Genomic DNA, 12,236 nt, shown 5'->3' with positions numbered 1-12,236 from the left:
AAGATCCATCAGCTCTGCCTAATGCAGAGACAGTGCATGTCTAAGGACACATTTAATTAAAGCTGCATTAGTGTATATATACAGACTTGTTAAAACACTTAGTTTGTCTCAATAATATTGATTAAATAGCAGTAGTTTGTTTAATCCAAGTGTATTTTTTCAATTATTACATTACTTAAAAGTCATCAGGGTAATGGTGATTATCAGTGAAATATCACGTTAGTTATAGAGTAATGCCATAAGAATTGATTTTGACTTGGCAGGAAAGAAAGGCACATACATTTTCTCTCTATTTCTCTCTCCGTCATATGCCAAATCCCGATTTAGATGATTAGGACAAGAGGCGTCGGTAATCTCAATTCATAAAATATGTGTGCTTTATAGGTTTATAAAGTAGGCTATACTACCTAAATAGCCATTACATCAATGAACACTTCAGTCAGTTAATTATGCAAAACATTCCATATGTAATTACATGGTATTATTATGCATTTAACAGTTTTATTGATTTGCCACTTGCCTATGTATAATATTTAGAGCTATAAACAAGTGATGCTTGCTATGAATTGGAATAGGACCAAGCAAATTAACTGAAGATAAATTATGTCTGTGTGCATTTGCTGCTTCTGATTTAATCCATATAGGCCGCGACATAGTCTCAGTTCTTAATTTTCAAAATCCTGTAACGTCACAAAGGCTTGTTTTATTTCTTTCTCTACTTGAGTGATGGACTCATGTGTGAATTTGAGATAGCCCTTGTGTGCAGACTTTGATCTAGGGAACACTTTGAAATTTCCCTCATATTATGTTAGTTCATTGCATTAGAGAAGGAGAGAAATAGGGTGACAAGTAGGATAGGGTTTTCAACCCTTTCTGCTGTCATGCACTTTTTCTATGGTATAGCTCTCAGTTTCATTTTCTGTTATCGGCAGCATAAGCATGGCTGCATAAGGATGGTTTTCACCTCTCCATAGTCAATAAAGTGGGAGGTTTTCCAGCTTCTTTAAAATAGATTTTTTAATAAAAAGTTATTTAGCAAACTGAATCAAGAAAAATATTTATTTCAGCCATTTAATCAATACCTACACTATTTTTAAAGAAAAATCACAATGTAACAAAATATTCTACAAACTAAAAATTCTTTAGATCAGGATTCATTCTGATTATTTTGCTACTAAGGCTCTCATCCATTAGGTTAACCAGGCACTCCTTAATATATTTCTTATTAAAAAGGGGGGATGTTCTTTTTATTCCTTTCCCAACTAAACTAGTGCACCTTAATGCAATGATGATATGTTAGACGCAGCAGTTGTCAAAGCATCGTATTACAGTGATGCCATAATGACACCCTGTCTCTGTAAAGTAGTCATGTTTTCTCAAATCACACGTTGCACCGTTGATTTCTGACATGACACTTCATTCAGTCGCTTTCCTTTTCTTCGGCATTGCCATTCTCTGACAATAGCAGCTGGTGCCCATTTTCCTGCTAAGTGATTCACATTTTGCCACTTTGCTAGAGTGCAATTAGCTGAAGCAGAAAAAAAGTGTTCATTGTAAAATAGCTCAGCTGAAATTGTAACTCAACTCTGTAACAAGAGCTGGTGAGGCGAGAGACTCGAGGTGAGTCAGGTGTCCTTTGGGTTTCTTTCCACACAAAAAACATTTTTCTCCATACAGTTAGGGAGGTGATTTTTTTTATTTTGCCCCTCTAACTATATGGAGAAAAATGTTTTATTTTTTATCACTGAATATAAATACTTAGGGCCTTCCTCCAATTCTTTATCGTCATTATTACTAAAGCACATCATGGTCAGATTGAGAGATACATTGGATTAGATTAGATTGTAGTCTGATTGAGAGATAGATTCATTTTTTAAAACATCTGAAACCTTCTAAAATATCATGTATGCTAATCACAAAAGACAGCAAAATAATACCCATGTGAGTAATTTACATCAAATTCTTTTAAAATCAAATTGGATTAATTGTAGTGGAAAGTATAAAATAAAATTGACCTAATAACCCTCAAGGCACTTTCCTGTACAATAGTGGAAGATAAGCATGATCAGCCCTGGTTGGTAGTTTAATAGAAGACCATGAAAGAATGCCCGGTGTTATAGGCTATATTCAGAAAGCCAATGGCAAAACACCCCTGGGTATTCCTTGCTTAAGAAAACCCTGTGAAATTCATGAAGCCACCATAAGTCAACAGGCAACTTGAAGGCACCATCACACACTCACATAACATTCTACATAATTTAGTTAAACAAAACAAAATATGGTTTGGATCCAGACTACAATTTGCCAGAGTTTAATGTCCAGCTTGTACTGGAGAAAGAAGATGAGGGATCCTCCAGAGTAGCCTGAAAGTACCATAGGGATATAAAGGAGGATGTGTGAAGTTTGAAATGTGTAGAATGGTGCAGAAATGTGTGGAATTTCATCATTAGCCATTTTTAAATCCCATTTATAGAAACACAGGAAGCATTTAAGTGAGCATCCCCTATGTCTTTAAATATGTGAAAATTAAATATAACACACTCACTTATCTTTTAATAGACAGGGTACAATTTTCAGGCAACGGAGAAGAATTGAAATTACAAACTTCACAGTCATGCCCCTTATCCCTGTGTGTGTATACTTAAATATGCACACACACACACACACTATTGTCTACTACATGGTCCTGTATTTTAGAAGATGGACCTGAAAGGATAATTATAGGTATCAGCCACTTGAATAAAAACAACAATAAAGAAAAAAAATCCCTCTATGGCTTTTAAAAAACATTGTACACTGAGATATAACACACATTGTTTCTCACTGTAAACGTTAACTACATTTAGATTTTTATTAATCTTCTGTGACCTAAAAAAACTGTATTAACAGCACAATGTGGAATTGGACTTTGAATGCAGATAAAGCCATCATCTTGAGAATAGCTCTTTCTGACAAAAAGGTGTTCTTTTGAAATAAAGTCCTATTCACTACATTCCTCTTAGAGTTAATGTGAATTTTAGTGCCTCTAATTTTAGATTGAAGTGAGGTCTAGAATAAAAATCACCAGCTGACAATTGAATTTATAGACAGTTGTGAATATTTCAGGCTTGCATAAAAGAGCTGCAGAAAATCAGGTACAGAAAAGAGGGAATTAAAGTCTGAACTCGGATAGCATATATATATATATATATATATATATATATATATATATATATATATATATATATGAATGAGAGTTCTTTAGCAATAGTGACTATAAGAAGTCTTTAGCACAGTGAGCTAGGTAGTAATTAGGAGGCAAGTGCTTTCTTATAGGGACCTGTTTTAAGTTTTGCCCCATCTGCTAACAAACTCAGTTACTGAATGCTAACAAGATTGTAGCTGAATTGGGACCAATGAAAATACACAACTCCAAGGTTTGCAGATGCATAGAAAACTAGTGCTGCATTTAGCATTCCAGCAGGATTTTTATGGCAACATCCAAAAGGGTTAGAAAGGAACAAATAGAAGAAGGTCTGGGGGGTGGGGGAAAAAATTCTTGGAAGAGAAAAGTTGCCAGATTTCCTGATTGGAGACTTACTGGATTGTGAGCAGGAGGGGGTCAACTCTTCTCCTGCATCTTTTAAAACAGGTGTGGGCAAACTTTGGCCCTCCAGGTGTTTTTTTTAACTAACAACCAGTAAGCTGGCTGGGATGTCTGGGAGTTGACGTCCAAAACACCTGGAGGCCCGAAATTTGCCCACATACCTGTTTTAAAATGACATCTTGCCATGACAGCAGCAATACTGTCTCAGTGGTTTTATGAAACAATACTCTTCCACTATGTAGCTTACAAAAAGATGTAGTAGCGCCTGTAAGCTCTCCATTAAAATAAGGCTACAAAGGTTAACTTCATCATCTACCTGCTTGGCTACCTGGTAACTCGAACTGCAGAATTATGTTATCATATCATCTTTTCCAGCTAGCCATTGTTACTCATGTCTTCTTATCCTCTATGGCAACTAGTGGGATAAAGTGTTTTGGGTGTCCAGCTAGAACTGATTGACCTATGTTTAAATTCTCACCCAGCCATGATACTTACTGTGTTATCCTTGCCCACCCATTATTCCTCAGGTTTGCATACCTCACATAAGTACTGTAAGGATTAAATGACAGAGTGAGAAACAGTGCACGGGGCATTGCCTTGAACTTCTTATAGAAAATGAACCTATATGTCAACTGATGTCTGGGCAGAGGCAGTAGTTACTATATTGGCTTCCAGTTAGTTCCTAATGTGTACCCCCTTTGTGTCAGAAGGTATGGTGAATGTATAGTTAGTAGCTATTAGTGGCATTCGTGTCAGTGGATTTGATAATCTATCTCAAACTTCTTTCTGAATGTCGAAGGAGGTGTCCAATGTGCTGAACCACATCTCCAAAATAGCTTAACATTTGATCAGTTTCCATTTTTACTTGTGAAAAAGAAGGGAAGTTTGGCACAAAGACAGCAGGCACACACTCCAGGTATTCTAACTGGGACACAATGAAAGTAGTATTTAATATTTAAATCATACCTATAAAAAAATCTTATGACAGGAGAAGGGGGCTGGTGAAGAATGGAAAGAAGGCCATGTTTTAGTACCATAATAACTCCTCATTCTTCCTGGAGATGAAAATATATGGGAGAGCTGTCCAGTAATTATAAGGTAATAAGTTGAGTGGTAGTGGAAGTAGTCTAAATTAAAAGGAATTCACAGTGCGGCTATAAGTCAGCAGCGATCCACTTTTTTTTCAAATGTTGACTTGAGGAATGTGCTTAGCTGAGAATAGTAGCAAAGGGATGAAACTTAGGGCAATTTATTAATTACAGCATTCATTAATAGTGGTATGTAGAAGGCAGTAGGACCAGAGGAAAAGGCACTAACTTATAAAGTGTTTGAGAAGTCTCACCCATTTGGCAAAACTAAAGCAACATATTCTTGAAAGGCTTTATTCCTATTAGGATTTTATTTTTCATCTCCACTATAGTACTCACACAGATAATTGCTGATAATTTTCACACCTATGCAACAAATTTTCTGTTGAGCACATCAACATGAAAATAAAACAGAGGGGATCAAAATCAAAGGCTGATATATTCCAACATTACACACCAGTATAACTGCAACTTCCACACTATGTTCCCAGCAATTGGTCCATGGCTACAAATAATACATTCTGCCTTTGATGCTAGAGATTATATATAGCCATATTTTCAAAGTACCCATTGACAACCGTGCCCTTCATGAATCGATCATATTCTTCTTTCAACCTGTTAAAAAATTAGCAGTATGTAAATCAAAGATACTTGTTAGGCCTGAAAGCCTACCATTTTATTTGGCATGTATTTTTGAGAACTCCTCTACAGTGAAGTGGTCTGAAGCCCACAAAAGCTTCTACCCATCTTTAAGGGACCATAAACTTCTATTGCACAAGAGTAACACAACCACTGCTTCTTCAGTATTATTGACATATTATTATATCACTATAGCTTGATTCAATTTTCAAGAGATATTGGAGGTTTCAGTCTCTGTTATTGTGTTTGGATTTCACAGTGGAAAAATATGCACTATGCAAATGCATTTATATTTAGAAAGAGTTTATCAAAATGCAAGCTTATGCTCTTTCTAGAAGTGTTGCAGTGCAGAAGTAATCAAAACATGAACGATGATCAGTGGGAGTTGATAGCCTTTACGATTGGTAGGGCAAAGTGGTTGACGAAGGTGGAGCCAACATTAGTGGTAGGAAGAGCCAGCTAAAACTGCCTTCTTATACCCTTGCAATGATGTTGAAGTACAATTCTTTAATATTAACCCATGTATTAAGACCTTTTGGACCCTCTGGTGTTTTGGGCCAAGTGCCCAATAATTCCAAACTATTGTCCATGTTGTGTGGGATTTCTGGGAGTCACCATGACCAGGTGAAGGAAAAGGCTTTGAGTAAGAGTTTTGCCAGAGTTGTGTGCTCAGATTACAAAGCAAAATGCCTTATCTCACATAAAAAAAACACTTAGGAGAAAGACTTTTCTGTAACTGGACATGTTGATGACAAACCCTATCCCTGGCCTTCTGGGATCTAAGCAATTAAGTTCTCACTTCTCTTGATTTTATCTGTAAGAGGAAAAGGGCAATATAAGACACTTGGAAAAAAATTGGGCTTTAGACAGATTTTACATTATGAGAATTTTTTTTTTTTGCAGAAATTATGCAAATTGGTCAACTTTTATAAAGTTGAAATTGCATGCCTCAGTGTTTCTCAAACTGTGCTCCTCCAGATGTTTTGGGCTTCAGCTCTTAGAAATCCTAGCCAGTTTACCTACACTTAGGAATTATGGAAGCTGAAGTTCAAAACATCTGGAGGAATATAATTTGAGAAACTCTGGCATATATAAACTGTGTCAAGAGCAGTGATGTATGAAGGTTTTGCCCAGAAAACTATTCTCAATTTAGTGATCCTGAACCTCCCCGGAACCTCATCAGCTATGAATAACATTTTTTGAAAAATATGCACAGAACTGTGAATCTACAAGTCTTGCATTTTGGTGGAAATTCACATAAGTCAGTTCTCCCTCTTCTCTACTTTTTTTGAGCTCCAATCAATAGAGGATGCAGTTATGCTTTATGGAAAAATGCTAAGAAACAGTATTTCAAAGCAAAACCTTAATCTCAGAGGCTTTACTAGTAGTATTAGAAGGTATGTGGGAGTGCATGAGGGAATACTAAAAAAGTGTTTTTGGCAAATTCATTGTATCTCTGGATGACAAGTTTTGAATTTTAGAGAGTTGATATAAGGACATTTGGCAAGGTGTAGAGTAGAGAACAACATAGAGAAAAGAGAGTAGTGGATTCGTTCTCTTTAAAGTTTTTGTTTACTGCCTGTCTGAAGCTTTGATAAAGCCCTGTCATGCCCTTATGCTGATTACCTCCATGTAAAACAAGAGGTATTGACTAATGAATGAATGATGTGTGGTCTTTAGCCCTTGCAGTGCTGCCTTGAAAGAGCATTGTCTTTAATGCACAGAAACCTCTTCCTCTCTCTCTTTACAATGCAGGCTTCTCTGCAGAATGTCAAGCAAGGATCGACACATTGATTCCAGCTGTTCGTCATATATCAAGACGGAACCATCGAGCCCCGCCTCCTTGACGGACAGCATCAATCACCACAGCCCTGGTGGCTCCTCTGACGCCAGTGGGAGCTACAGTTCAACCATGAATGGACATCAGAATGGGCTAGATTCACCACCACTCTACCCTTCTGCCCCGGGCCTTGGGGGCAATGGGCCAGTCAGGAAACGATATGATGACTGCTCCAGTACCATCGCTGAAGATTCCCAAACTAAGTGTGAATACATGCTGAACTCAATGCCCAAAAGACTGTGTTTGGTGTGTGGTGATATTGCATCAGGGTATCACTATGGGGTGGCTTCATGTGAGGCCTGCAAGGCTTTCTTCAAGAGGACGATTCAAGGTCAGTGCTTGATCACAGTTTTCTCATCCAAGTAGAATCCTATGAGCACAATTTCCCCTTCCCCATTATTTTCCAATTGTTGTATTTTATTGTTCCTAATCATGTTTATGCCAGAGTCCAGTTTAATCTGATGGTTACTTTGTGTGATGAAGACTAAATTGCTAGTTTCTCCATTTTGACCATGGAAGGCTAGACAAAGATGTTTTGCACTTAACATTCTTATTTTTTTCTTATTTGTCTTTGGATGCTGAAAAACTATCTTCTGAAGACACATGACTATCATGAGGTGGTAACGTTTGAAATTAGGAAAAGCTCCCTGAATGTACTTAGCTTATATATACAATGGGCCCTAAATATCTGCTGGGTTTTGGTTCCATGGCCCCCTTGTGGATACCAAAATCTGTGGATACTCTAGTCGCATTTTATACAATGACTTAGTAAAATGTCCCACATATAAAATGGCAAACTCAAGGTTTGCTTTAAAATTAAAAAAATATTTTCAAGCCGTGGATGATTGGATCAATGGAAACAGAATCTGTGGGCGTGGAGGGACAACTGTAATTTACCTGCTGTAAACTACAGATCCTTTAGCTTTATGGCACTTTATTTTCAAGACATTACTTCCAAGCCTTCAGTGCCTCTTTATCAGTGAAGTTTAAATGCAGTATCAAGGAAAGAATATTAAGCAATTAACTAAAGCTGTGATAAATGAAACAATGCCTATATATGTAGTGGTTTGTGCATTGAGCTAGGACTCCAGGGATCAGAGTTCAATTATGGAACCCACTAGGTAACCATGAGCAAGTCATATTCTCTCAATGTTGGAGGAACTCAAACACAAGCCCCCTCTGGACAAATCTTTCCAGGAAAACCCTGTCATAGGGTCACCTTAAGTCAGAAATGGCATGAATGCACACAGCAACAATGGCAATAAGTTATATTTCAGTTATTTTTATATAATTTTCAAATTAAAGGACAGAAAACAAAAGGGAGAGAGTGCCATATGCTAATAGATGGTCATTTGTTTACTGTTTGAAAAAGTGTGTGATTTCGCCTGTATGAGAAAGGGCATTCTTTTGGGGCATTTGACAAAACTTGCTGGAGTAATTAAGTAATGGTCCAACTGTTTTGAAAGTTTTGTCTGCAACTTTAGAGATTTCTGTTGAATGTCCCAGGAAGTCCTTTCCTCATATAGGCACAAATATGTTGTATTTTTTCAAACAGAAGTTCTTAACCAAGGGCTCTAGCACAGATATGAAAAATACAACACAGCACCAAAAGGCAAGGGTTGTTAGGTCAGAGGCCAAACTGGGCTGAAGCAAATTATTTCCCAGTTCCAAAACTCAAATAATATACAGTAAAGTATTGACAAATCTATCTATTAAGACTTTTCTAAACTCTGATTTTCCTCAAAATTGTAGGTGGGAAGAGAAAATAATGTACAATGGAGAAAGAAAGAAAATTGTAAAGTAAAATAAAAAGATACACATTAAGGTGAAGAGAGTAAAACAAAGACTATTTTACTCTTAATTATTTAAAAAACACAATAAAACATATATCTGTGTAAAGTCTTCAGTTCTTGCACTTGTGGATGGCCTGTATTATTATCAATCTCTAAAGAGTAGTGTTTTCAGGATTTGAGGCAGAGGGTGATAAAGAGGTGGCTGATTTAAGATCTATTTTCGTTTATTGGCATTGCTTTTACTTGTCTCAAAAACTAACCCTAAAACGATATGGTGCTTCTTATTCCCAAAATGAGTGATGACTGTTTCCAGAGTTATACGTCTTTCTGCCAGGTTAATTGCTTGGGTGTTCTCTACCTGTGTCAGTTTCCACCTTTTAAAAACAACATTCCCAAACAACCATTATTTGTAGTACTTACAAGGAAAAACTTGGGAGCAGGGCTGAGGTTTCAGTTTCTCCAGAAAACTGGCAACAGGGGTCCATATTTCCCCCCTTTCATGCCTATTCACATGATTATAGTCAAAGTGTTACAGTAAATGTTTTGCATAGGTATTACCTCTCCCTCCATGATCAGATTGTCACATATTTTGCACCATTGATATTCAGAGGAGAATATTAAACCACAAACAACAGTATCAAAACAAATTGTATTAGCAGCATTAAATATATAAATAAAATGACACATGGAGTGAGGAAAACAGGATGGTAAACAATTCAGTAGAATGACTAGGATCGAGGAATGAAGACTGCCTTGAGGGCCACAGATAGAAAAAAATGTGGGGATATATTAGTGACTCTCTTTGTCCAGAAAAAAAAACAATTGAGCAGTAGTACATGACTTAAGGCTGAGAAAACTAGAACATCTTCTATCTCTCTGGAACTAAATGTAACCACATCCACAAACATTTATAACTATGAAAGTCCTCCTTATACATGCCCATGTATATTCCCAAATTGTATTATTTATTTGTTTAAAGCATGTATGTATGGCCTTTCAAAACAGCAGTGCATCTGACATGATGCACCATGTTTTATGACTATATTTCTAATGTAGAAGCAATGCCTTTAATAGTAGACCAGTGGTGAATAAGAGAAGAATTAATGATGACAGGATAAATCCACGTATTAAAATACAACATATACAATCAGTTAAAAAAACATAACCGCCCAGAGTCACCATCGGGCTGAGAAAGGCAGTATATAAATGTGATAAATAAATAACAAGTCACCTAGTTAAATTATCAGTTTTAAAGAACATATACAATAAATACATATTAAAACAACCAGTACAGTTTGTTTTAATATGCTGGATGAGACTGGTCTAAAATGCTGTTTAAATTCACACACCATATTCAGCTGTCAAATCTCTTCCTGCAGGTCATTTCACAATCTAGGGGCAGCTGGAGAAAAAATCCTCTTGGTGGCTATTGCCAGCCTATTTTATTGAATTACATAGATGTGATTTAACAAGTCCTGTTCATTTAGTGGTCTTTTCTAGGTGATTGACCATGGGTTCTATCCTTATGTGACTAGAACACCACAACAAACACCACAGAGGTGTTAATTCTATCCAAAGCTGAAAGATATGTTTTTTGGCTGGAGTTACACTTAAAAATGTATGTTCTGACTTACATACAAATTCAACCTAAGAACAAACCTACAGAATCTATCTTGTTCATGCCTGTAAGTGTATGTAATATGTTTCTGTCAAACACTGTCAGTGAAGTTACCAATTTTAAATACTGAACACTAAATTTTAGATGTTTTAGATTGCCTTAGACATCTTCTGGTGGATTATTTTTAACAAAACAGCAGCATTTAAAGAATAACTTTGATTATTCATTGATTTTTTTCATATAGCTTTATCAACTTTTTGTAGTGGAGGATGAACAAAACTGGACATGATCTAGTGAGCATGAAGTGCTTCTCATGACAACGGTCTAGTCCTCCCTTTGAAACTAACGGGGCTTGAAAGCATTTATTTTTGGATAGATTATTTCAGCATCTAAAAGGCCACAAGAAGGTTTTCTTTCTTCATTGTTTTTCTCTAATTCTCCAAAATATTTTAATAGACTGGCACACTTCTCTGAATGTGAAGAAAGAATAACAGCAAGTCAGAGCATGAAGCAAGAGGCACTGACAAACAGGATGGCAGTAGGAATATATGACTAGGACCACAGGCTTCAAACTTGGCCACAGATAATGGATTTCTTCCCTCTGGTCTCATTTGGCCAATTCATCTGAGGATAGCACCAGTATGATTAAACTACATTCACTAGGGTACAAGATATTCCTTCCTGTTCATCTCCATTAGTTAATGCACCAGTTTCCAGACAGTTTCAAGGGTAGTCCTGTGTAGCGTGCACAGCAAAAGTTCAGTCAGGAAGCATTCATACGTGGTTCATTCATGAAGTACCCTTTGGTTTGTAGCTAAAATGTGTGCCTTTTGTAATGTGTTATGATGAGAACAAGTGTTTAGAAGGTCTTTCACCTTAATGTCATCTATTTCATTTCACTTGCATTTAATTACCTAGGGCCTTATTACACTACAAAATATAGAATTATAATCCCATGGGAATTTAACTGTTTGGAATATTCAATGGAATAATAGGGTTTGTAGTTTGAGCTCTCTGAGTATTCTAGTTACCATGCTCTATATGACAAATTCCAGGATTTTCAGACTAAAGTTGAATTCTAACACTATAATTATGTAGCATGAAAGGACCCATGGTATGATGTAATGTCTACAGATAATGCTGACTCTTCGACTGAGAAATGGAGATGAGCACCACTCCCCAGAGTTGGACACGACTAGACTTAATGTCAGGGGAAACCCTTATTTTTTACTTTACTTACATTGAAAGTAGTTGTTATACTTCAGAAACTTCATTTTTGTGGCTGCCACAAACTATATTGAACTGGTTGAGTCTCTGAATTGAATCTAATACCCCTTTTATGGTAAATATGTGTCCTACTGCTATAACAGTTTTTAACTCCTGTAGGTATGGGAAGAGGAAGATACAGCCTCTTTTCACAGGAAGCTCTATCATTAAGCAGAGTGAGGCAGCCATCAAAGTCAGTAGACACTGGGGAGAAAGCAAGTTGCTCTGAGTGACAAGTCACCTGCTTTTCTGTCCCCAAGCTGTTCTCTGCCCTCCAATGTGGTGTCATTATCAGTGTCAATAATGAGAAGTTTCTCAGAGTAGGGTGAGAGATGGCAATTCTAACTTTGCCGTAGTATAAGCAAATACTCTGGGATTAAAAACCTAGGCATTTAAGAATTCAGGC

The 12,236-nt window shown here is 36.7% G+C and overlaps 1 protein-coding gene across 10 annotated transcripts in view; it reads left to right on the top strand.

Annotated features, from left to right (window-relative positions):
• The window catches only part of ESRRG (estrogen related receptor gamma), a 501,516-nt gene that overhangs the window by 342,278 nt on the left and 147,002 nt on the right, over nucleotides 1-12,236 (top strand). For all 10 annotated transcript variants that reach the window (XM_060754264.2, XM_060754260.2, XM_060754266.2 and 7 more), the window contains one exon: nucleotides 7,069-7,484. In XM_060754264.2, coding sequence (XP_060610247.1) covers nucleotides 7,069-7,484 — 416 coding nt within the window. The remainder of the gene's footprint in view (nucleotides 1-7,068; nucleotides 7,485-12,236) is intronic.

The sequence above is a fragment of the Anolis sagrei genome, chromosome 1 (assembly GCF_037176765.1).
Source record: "Anolis sagrei isolate rAnoSag1 chromosome 1, rAnoSag1.mat, whole genome shotgun sequence".
Classification (NCBI taxonomy): Eukaryota; Metazoa; Chordata; class Lepidosauria; order Squamata; family Dactyloidae; genus Anolis; species Anolis sagrei.
The sequence above is the reverse complement of the archived record's forward strand: the minus strand, read 5'-3'. Positions and strand labels throughout refer to the sequence as shown.